The sequence below is a fragment of the Sitodiplosis mosellana genome, unplaced genomic scaffold, assembly GCF_009176505.1.
Source record: "Sitodiplosis mosellana isolate CC-2019 unplaced genomic scaffold, AAFC_SMos_1.0 Smas_scaffold_6434, whole genome shotgun sequence".
NCBI classification, from domain to species: domain Eukaryota; kingdom Metazoa; phylum Arthropoda; class Insecta; order Diptera; family Cecidomyiidae; genus Sitodiplosis; species Sitodiplosis mosellana.
In genome coordinates, this window is record NW_022601662.1 from 1,902 (window position 1) to 11,533 (window position 9,632).

General features: G+C 34.7%; 2 protein-coding genes across 2 annotated transcripts; both read right to left on the reverse strand.

Annotated features, from left to right (window-relative positions):
* Window positions 1-3,292: 3,292 nt before the first annotated feature.
* On the reverse strand, window positions 3,293-4,496 carry LOC129579701 (uncharacterized). The gene is made up of 5 exons (XM_055469868.1): window positions 4,313-4,496; window positions 4,105-4,233; window positions 3,812-3,939; window positions 3,618-3,687; window positions 3,293-3,519 (listed from the first exon to the last, which is right to left on the reverse strand). Exons 1-5 carry the CDS (start codon window positions 4,355-4,357, stop codon window positions 3,463-3,465), a joined length of 429 nt encoding a protein of 142 aa, XP_055325843.1. The 5' UTR covers window positions 4,358-4,496; the 3' UTR covers window positions 3,293-3,462.
* A 1,158-nt stretch (window positions 4,497-5,654) lies between these two features.
* LOC129579702 (uncharacterized) lies at window positions 5,655-8,856 on the reverse strand. The gene is made up of 14 exons (XM_055469869.1): window positions 8,680-8,856; window positions 8,489-8,596; window positions 8,124-8,251; window positions 7,954-8,023; window positions 7,755-7,886; window positions 7,538-7,668; window positions 7,385-7,454; window positions 7,065-7,304; window positions 6,845-6,975; window positions 6,712-6,781; window positions 6,483-6,629; window positions 6,242-6,363; window positions 5,995-6,064; window positions 5,655-5,889 (listed from the first exon to the last, which is right to left on the reverse strand). Exons 1-14 carry the CDS (start codon window positions 8,722-8,724, stop codon window positions 5,818-5,820), a joined length of 1,536 nt encoding a protein of 511 aa, XP_055325844.1. The 5' UTR covers window positions 8,725-8,856; the 3' UTR covers window positions 5,655-5,817.
* Window positions 8,857-9,632: the final 776 nt, after the last annotated feature.

Genomic DNA, 9,632 nt, shown 5'->3' on the forward strand with positions numbered 1-9,632 from the left:
ATGGATTTTAATGAAACGAGACAAAGCACAAAATAAAACCCAGTAAAATGAAAAATGAAGGAAATAAATTGGAGCAAGCTTAACGGAATCGATGGATTAGACGAAAAACAAAATCGAGATATCATTTTTATTAAGCTTTAATAGAATAACTTTCAATCAGTCCAACACTTATGCAGAGCCACAGTTTACTTGAGACCTATTATTAAAACAGATTGTCTCAAAATGTCACTTCATTCATTAATCGAAATTGATGACCCATTTCGAACGAAAAAGGGAGCAAACGCATTGATCGACCGGTTTTTGGACTGTGAAACGGACGGGCTGCGATGTTGGAATTCCATTGTTACAATGTGCACACAGACACACTCCATCTCGTTCTCTCCCACTCGCTCATTCTGTGCGTATTTTTTTCTCTCTCTTCATTCATTTATTTGACATTCTTGCAGGTACTTTTGCTCGTTATAATAGTTGAAAGTATTTTTCGACAACCATCTGAAGAATTTTGTTCACTTTTGGTATGCTTGTTTGTGCATGTTCTTGGGAGAGTTTAATTTACGACCTTAATAATAACATCAGTTGCGGAAACAAGAAAAAGGACTTGTGCTCTTTTCTTCTTACGTCATTGGTTACAAAAACAAAACCAAACCAAAAAAATAACAACGTAAGAACGAGGAGTCAGACAGAAAATGAGAGAGAGAGAGAGAGAGAGAAAAACACACAAACTTTCAGACTATGGCAACATCATTTTACGCTCGAAGGCACGTAGCTACCGACTGGCTCATATGGTGTCAAAATATTCAACATCACCATCAATTACGAATTCATTTTATCACTTCAAAAAAAAAAAAAAAAAAAAACACACACACGCTAAGAACCGATTCGATTGCGTTTTCAGTGTATTTTTAAATTTAGCTCGGTCAATAAATTGTCTCTGTTGAAAGAGCAACAACAAAGTAAAAGCTAGAGTAAAAGACGAAATAAAATTTTTTATTCGGAATGTGAAAATGTACAGAAAGAAAACGATGTCGATTAATTTTTCGATTAAAGGCTATACAACCGCTTTGCGATTATATCTGCCTTTCCCCCGATACTCTTCCACCGTAGCACCGATCGATTGGATTGCACATTTTTTTTTCAACGGAAAAAAATCTAAACGTATTTAACAGGAGGAAGACACAATTTTTTCTCGAAATGTATTTGGTCGCTTTGAAGTTGACACAGATTACCTTTGATACAAATTCGGTCATGCATGCAAATCAAGACGGAATGCTCGTTTGTCAATGCGTTTGCTCGATGTGTAATACATATACTCTAGAGTGGTCCAAAAAAAAAAGTTGTCCCTCATCCGGAATGTTCGGCCAGTTTCGAAAAATATACCTCAAAAAAATAGGTTCTGTCTAAAAAAATGATATGGGTACCATACAAAATCATGAGGCAAGAATTATATGAAATTTTTCATGACAGCGATTTCGGAAGCCATTTTGGATCGCAACATTTCGACTAATTCCATTATTCCAACCAAATTTCGACAAAAAGTGTTGATGGGGTTTTGTTTGACTCATCAATATCTACAACTTTTACCAATACATCAGCCCTTGAAAAGGCCTTCTGGGCCAGTTACAGTGTAAAATGACCGGAAAAATGGCAATTTTTCGGCATTTTTTGCATTTTTTGCTCTACTGGTCCCCCAGGTGGTAAATTTTTGTTCAGTTTTCGACTCGTGTCGTGTAGCCAGCAGCCGTATGAACAATTTGGCACTTCTCAGATTGCAATTTGGATGGAATTTAGGGCCGATTGATTCAGACATATATGACAAATTTCAGGCCAAAATGGGCAAATCACAAACATGAGCTTCGGTTTGACAGGTAAAAGCCAATAATTTCTACCTTATCTGCCTTTAAACATCTAGTATGACCCTTTAAGAACATTTTGGATACTTACATTACCAAATCGAGTGATGTTTTCACATATTTCTGGCCTCATATTCTATTTCAACTCCCAAAAAATCGACTTTTGACCAAAAAATCCTTAAGTATAGGCTTTTTAGGGGTGGTGTCTTTGTGCAATGCTATTTCTTCTCAAAAATATGGGGAGTCTACCCAGACAAAAACTTTCAAAATTGACTTTTTAAGGTACCTCCCTAACAAAATATACGTTTTCCATGGATTTTGCTATGAAAATATCAATTTTTGTTCGGAAGGTACCCCAAAAATACACTTTTTGGTTGAGTTTCTTAGTACAAAGTTATTTTTTTCGAGAAATATTGGGAATCTACTCACACAGAAGCTCTTATAACTGATTTTTGGGGTACCTCTCGAACAAAAATTGATATTTTCATAGAAAAATGCATGAAAAACGTAACTTTTGCTCGGGAGGTACCTCGAAAAGTCAATTTTGAGAGTTTTTGTCTGGGTAGACTCCCCATATTTTCGAGAAAAAATAATATTGTACCAAGACACCATCCCTAAAAAGCCTATACTTAAGGATTTTTTGGTCAAAAGTCGATTTTTTGGGAGTTGAAATCGAATATGAGGCCAGAAATATCTGGAAATATCACTTGATTTGGTCATGTAAGTACCCAAAATGTTCGTAAAGGATCATACTAGATGTTCAAAGGCAGAAAAGGTAGAAATCATTTGCTTTTACCTGTCAAACCGAAGCTCGTATTCGTGATTTGATCATTTTGGCCTGAAATTTGTCTTATATGTGTGAATCAATTGTCGCCAAATTCCATCCAAATCGCAGTCTGACAAGTACCAAAATGTTTGTACAGGTTCTGGCTACACGATACAAGTCCAAAACTGAACAAAGGTCCACCGCCTGGGTGTCTCGTGGAGCGAAAAATGTAAAAAATGCTGAAAAATTGCCATTTTTTGGGTCATTTTACACTGTAACTGGCCCAGAAGGCCTTTTCAAGGGCTGATGTCTTGGTAAAAGTTGTAGATATTGACGAGCCAAACAAAACCCCATCAACACTTTTTGTCGAAATTTGGTTGGAATAATGGAATTAGTCGAAATGTTGCGATCCAAAATGGCTTCCGAAATCGCTGTCATGAAAAATTTCATATAATTCTTGCCTCATGATTTTGTATGGTACCCATATCATTTTTTTTAGACAGATCATATTTTTTGAGGTATATTTTTCGAAACTGGCCGGACATTCCGGATGAGGGAAAACTTTTTTTTTTTGGACCACTCTAATATACTCATATATTTCAAATCCTCTTTAACATAATTTACACCTATGAAAACCATAAGCTTTCTTTTTCCTCACTCATTCAAACTTTTTCCATTCGGGTTTGTCTTTTTTTTTGCTCATTTTTTTATTCAAATGCTTGGTTAATCTTTAGTGTCATTACAGAAATTGGACATAAAGTTTAATTGGATTTTTCCATAGTTTTGAGTGATAAAATGTTTATTTGTGGATTAAAACAATGAACACCGTGTTGCACCATTCCATAGTTATTCTAAGCATCCCTTGACGATGCCCTTTATTAACAACAATATTGCTTTCTGTTCCTACAAGTACAAATTCATAAAACGTTTTTTTTTCTCTCTTTCTCTGCCGTTTCGTTTATAAACTTTTGAAAACTATTACAAAAGTGGATTATACTTACGGCTGGTAATAACTTGACCAAGCGACTAAGCTCCAACTGTGCAGTGAGTTTAAGTTTCAAATAACAGCGTCTGCATTAAATGGGGAAAAAAAGAAGAAGGAGACAGAGAAAACAACGAGCACCATTATAAAATTACAGTTTAACGTGTAAGTGAGTGCAAATGAGTAATGTTTGGGCTCATAGTAGAAACAAACTTTTGATTGATTCCAGTAAGTGAGGCGCATTTTATGGCGTTTTCCTGTAATTTTGTCATTGATTTTTCAACCTCATCAAACCACCACTGCAATTCCGGGTTGTCATCTATAACCGTTTGAACGCCATCCTATTCGAAACAACATTGAATCGGTCGGGCGGAGTGTTCAACGAATCGGTCGGGCGGAGTGTTCAACGAATCGCAATGTAATAGACAACAAAAATTAGTTTGAAACGCTTGATTGATATCAATTGATGGTACATGGATCCCTAATAGATATCCAATTTGTCTTACTCTAATGCATTGGATTTGGTCGTCGGTGATGGGAAGTCCGTTGTCAAGCATATAGTCAATTGTGAGCAAATCGATATCGGATACATCAAAGTCAAATTCCGCTTCACTGCTCGGCAATCCATTTGCAAACTGAAATCGCGACAAGTGTACAGAAATCGAAACACTTTTTTTTGAAGAAAATTTACTAAAAGACGAGAATATTATCTACCGTCACCACCGAAGTCACAGCAAAAATCACTAGAATAAGCTTCATCCTTGTTATTAATGGGTTTTTGTGTTAATTGAAATGCACCGTTTTAAATTGTAATCACTTTTGATTTCGTTCGTTCAATATGTTGCTCAATTTATAGCAATTTCTCACATGTGCTACATACGCAACGTTTCACTCAAGTTAAATAAAAATGTGCAAACAATAATTTGATGCGTACATTTATTGTTTGGTTATTATCGGATATCGCGATAGTGATAAGAGTCGATACGGTGTCAATTAATCTTGAGAGAGCCTTGATTGAAAGTGGAAAAAAAACATGATGTACGACTCGAAAAGATACCGGCGGATAATTGAAAACAAAGAAAACACCCGCTTATTTGAGGCAACAATCAACGAAATCAGGTGATAGCCTCACGAAATTATCTTTGGAGTAGTAAACCCAAGCATTTCAATAATGCTAAATATTTCGCAATATCTTACTCGTAACGCACACACCTCATGTCAACCGAATCAATGATTATGTTCCAATCGGTCACGCGTATTATACTCACCCAATCGGTGTGATTCATACAGCGGCTGGTGGGATGTCAAAGTAAATTGAGGCGACTTTAGCGCCCCCCAATTTCAAAGTGCATATAAATGTAATTTATAATTTCAAATCGAAATTAAACAGCGCGCCAAGTTTAAAACCTGGTGCTATTTCCGTCCCAAAATATGAAATATTTATGAATCTCCTTCGTTTTCTTTCTTTTTGTTTACGACTATAATTATTTTTGTTGTAATGTTTGGCGATAAAAATCTCATTTTCTGCCCACTTCTTTGACATATTTATTTTTATTTTTTTTTTAATCGAGAATACTTCTACGGTCTTCTTCTGCTTATTTGCTATTGTTATTGGGTTATTTATTGGATTATTATGGCAGCGTTTGAGGTAATCTCCGAAATTGGATAGAATTAAGTGGATAAGTCCATTCATTTAGAATATTTTTTTTTAAGTAAACCAATTTGTCAATTCCCCGTGGAAATGTTTCAAGTGAAACGATTTCAAGTGCTTCTAATGCATGATGCATCATCCATCTATTGTATGCTGTTATCATCATTAATCGATGATTACAACGCATATCCAATTTGTCAAACGAGAAATTCGAACCGATCGACACGAGTGCATTCGAGTTGAATGAAAGCAACATGATTGAGTAGACACTTTCTGTAGGCCAAGGTGTGATGATGTAATGTAATCTTTTTTTAGTTTTGATAAACAACACGTAAAGTACCGTTTTATAACTAAACAAACCAGATTTTTTTTGGTTTTTTCTTCAAATGAAACTAAACAGAGAGATTGTTTCTTCAAATATGACTTTATTCTACACCGCCACTATACAAAAAGAAAAATCGCCACCATGAATTGTGAACACTTCAATCATTGTGATATGAGTCATTTGTGTATGACTTTAGTAAGTAGTTTTTGCGTTGAAAACAATAGCATTATGGCATCATGAACTTTAATAGACACTGTCGTTCGACAAGCATGTTTGGATAACATTCCCGAGTTCTTTCAAAACTTCCTTTTGTTCCTGCAAACAAAAAAATTCAAAAGTGTCTTATAAACGAACGTTGGCTTGTCATTCAAAGAAGAAAAAACGTAAACAAAACCGAGAGTAACACTCCATTGCACTTACTTTTGACAATTTTCCGTTCAAGCGATTATATTCATCGTGAGCGGTTCCAACTAGTTTTGTATAGCATCTCCTACGAAATTGATATTGTTGAATATTTTATTGTTTACAAAATCAGGTGGAAATTAAACTGAACGAGAGGCTCTTGTCACGAGAACATCAATTAAATACTTGCAATATTTCTCGTGCAAATAGTAAAACTTTAAATTTCATCTAAGTCACGCAAAAACTACTTAAAAACTAGACTCACAATTGTTTTAGTCCCGAAAGTTTTTCGCATTCTTTTAAATTTTCTGCCAGTTGCTTCACTGATTCCACCACATCGTTGAACCATTCTTGTAATTCTTCATCGACAATGTCTTTATATCCCTCCTAATTGAAAGTGGAAAAATGTAAATTAATCACTGGATTAAATACCGTGACATCACATCGTATAATGAATTAATCGTAAACATTGAATTATGTCATCAAAATGTAACTATTCCACTCACTAAAAGACATTGGATTTGTTCTTCAGTAATGCGAGTCGAAATACCGTCAAAGAAATTAAATGCATTAAAATCCATGACTTGAACAGCGCTGCCTTGCAAACAATCTGCTACGACTTTCTGAAGTGCTTCCAAACACTTTTGTTGTTCCTATGACAAAGAATTTAATTTAAACAATTGTAAAAACACTTGAAAAGAAAAATCTTCAGGCAAAATGATTCAGTAAACTAACTTGTGTCACGTATCTGAATAAGCGACCGTATTCTCTTTGAAAATCATTGTAAGATTGTACATTGCATCTCCTGCGGTGAAATTTCCCAAAAATTAAATCATCAAGGTAAAAGTGAGTGCAAAGGAAAACTTACAGTTTTTCAAGCCAGTCTGTTAGTGTACCGCATCGTTTGGCATCTTCTGCTAACTTAGCGAATGTTTGTGTAATGTCATCAAACCACGGTTTTAAAGCGGGATTCTCTGAGGCCACTTTTTGTAACCCATCCTAATTTGACATGGTTTTTATTTGATTTGAAGTAATGAACAGTTTTTGGAAATAAAATGAATTATTTTTATGATCGGAAATGGGCTCACTTGATAGCATTGTTTCTGTTCGTCAGTGATACGAGTATCGTCTTCGTCTAACAATTGACTTGTGAACACATCAATTGAACCATCATTTGTGAGTAAAGCTAATCCATCCTGTTCTTCAGTAATGCGAAAAGAGTTACCATCAAAGAACTCAAGTGCGTTAAAATCCATCGCTTCAACCGCGTTGCCCAGCAAACAATCTGTTACAACTTTCTGAAATGCTTTCAAACCTTTTTGTTGTTTCTATATCGAACAATTTAATATAAACATTTGTAAAAACAATTGAAAAAAATGGCTACAACAAAATGGTTCAACGAACTAACTTCTGTCACTTTTCCGAATAAGCGCTGGTATTGCATTTGAAAATAAACATAATATTTGACATAGCATCCCCTACGGTGATATTTCACAGAATTAAATCATCAAGGTAAGATTGAGTGCAAAGGAAATGAATAAAGTTTATTCAATAAATTTACACTTTTTTAAGCCAGTTTGTTAGTGTACCACATCGTTGGGCGTCTTCTGCTAACTTAGTAAATGTTTTTTGAATGTCATCAATCCACGATGCAAAAGCAGGATTTTCGGATGCCACCTTTTGATATCCATCCTATTTTGACATGGTTTTTATTTGATTTAGAGTAATGAACAGGTTTTGCGAATGAAATTATTTGTAAATATTGGAATTGTGCTCACTTCAATGCATTGTTTCTGTTTGTCAGTGATGCGAGTATCGTCTCGGTCAAACAATGAAAACAATGAGTTTGATTCTTCTTTTAGACATTCTTCAACGAGTTTCTTGAGTTCCTCCAAAACCGTTTTTTGCTCCTGCAACACATAAATTTTTTATATTCACCAGCTCATGCGAGACTAACGGATTTCAAATCACACTCACGTCGTTCAGATTTCCAAACAAACGTTTGCGTTCTTTAATTGTAACAATGCTAAGCTGCACAAAGCATAACCTACAATAAGTTAAATCGAATTTTATGATTTAGATTAGATTTTCAATGCAGAATATTGTTGCTCGTTTCGAAAATTGCAGCATAAAAATGAACCACTTACCTTTTCTTGATGCCGGAAAGTGCATGACAACTATCAGCAAATTCCGTCAAATATATCGATGTCACTGCAACGTCATCAAACCATTCTTTCAAATTTGGATGCAAATCGATGATCTTTTTTTCGCCATCCTGAAAGAATTTAATTGATTTAAAACGATTACACATAATCTGATGAAAATATTTGTTATCTATTATTTTCTTTTAAAGAAATAGGATAAAAGTATTGAATTCATTCTCTTAAAATTGTGTGTTTAAGCTTAAATAACGCATTTAAACTTATAATGAGTAATCTTCCTAACGAGTCTTAAATGATTTGATTCATTAAGAATCTCAAATGAATTGGAGTGTTGTCGAGAATGGCTTCACCTGAATGCATTCGATCTGTTCATCGGTAATGCGGAGGTTGTCATCTCCTGACAAATGTACAGCCAGAAGGCTAACATGTTTCGGTTCATTGGACGATCCGTTTACAAGCTGAAAAGTAAAGAAAATATTAAATCTGGTTTTTATATTACAGAAAGAAATAAAATCAAAAGATGAAGAAAAAAAACGTGTACCACTGCTGCTGAAATCACAGCGCAAATAAGAAAAAGCTCTTTCATTTTTCCCCACAAAATATTTGTTTCTATCAAAATATGATGGTATCTTGGAAATGTATTAAACCAAAAAATCGATACAATGCCCCTCAGTCTCCCAAAAACAATTGCTTCCGCTCTGCTAGTGGACACCAGAATTTATACGGTTTTTCCTGGTGATTTATAAAAATGTTTGAGTGTTTTATCGCAAGCAGTAGCAGAAGCAGCCAGAGAAAAAGAAGAAACAAAAGAAAATGTTATCAATGATCAAACTATCATATGATCAGTGATAGAAATCAATACCCAATTAATGGAAAGAAATGTTGTGTATTGTCGAAAAGATAAAAAAAAAAATAAATAAGGACCCACTATCTAGAATCGATAAAAAAATTGATATCAAAGTGTCTAACTAAACAAACTTTGATGCAACTTTAAAAATAACGAACGAATTCAATAATATTGACGCTAGATAAAATGTAATAATAAAGAATACGTGAAAAGTAGAAAGACAACAAAACAAAGCAGAAAAGAAAATCATTATTTGACTTCAAAGTCATGGGAAGAGTTTGATTCATTGGGTAAATATTGCTTCAAAAAAAAAAAATGAAATCCGATCATCGCGATGAGTCTTATGTTGTTTGTTCAACGTGGTGAAAGAGAAACAAAAATTGCATGACTCAATTCGAATGACCCCGGCCAATATGAAAGAAATGACAGAAACGAATAAAAGTTTTTAATGAGAAAAGGAATGGAAAATAAAACACAATAAACTCTAATTAAGTGGCAGCCGCTTGGCAGCGCACACCTTTCCCTAATTGAAGTCAATGCTTGGCGTTTAACCTCACTGTGAAAACGGCTTTCGCTATATCTTCATTCATTTTTTGTTCGCTCTCTCTCTCTCTCTCTCTCTCTCTCTCTCTCTCTCTCTCTCTCTC

What these genes read in the sequence shown, in the direction of transcription:
- LOC129579701 (XM_055469868.1), bottom strand. Translation starts at nt 4,357, where the DNA reads ATGAAGCTTATTCTAGTGATTTTTGCTGTGACTTCGGTGGTGACG. An exon ending in CTGTGACTTCGGTGGTGACG is followed by an intron (nt 4,234 to 4,312) that starts GTAGATAATATT and finishes TCGCGATTTCAG; the next exon opens with TTTGCAAATGGATTGCCGAG. An exon ending in CTTACTGGAATCAATCAAAA is followed by an intron (nt 3,688 to 3,811) that starts GTTTGTTTCTAC and finishes CATTTAATGCAG; the next exon opens with ACGCTGTTATTTGAAACTTA.
- LOC129579702 (XM_055469869.1), bottom strand. Translation starts at nt 8,724, where the DNA reads ATGAAAGAGCTTTTTCTTATTTGCGCTGTGATTTCAGCAGCAGTG. An exon ending in AACAGAAACAATGCTATCAA is followed by an intron (nt 6,976 to 7,064) that starts GTGAGCCCATTT and finishes ATGTCAAATTAG; the next exon opens with GATGGGTTACAAAAAGTGGC. An exon ending in ACAGACTGGCTTGAAAAACT is followed by an intron (nt 6,782 to 6,844) that starts GTAAGTTTTCCT and finishes ATTTCACCGCAG; the next exon opens with GAGATGCAATGTACAATCTT.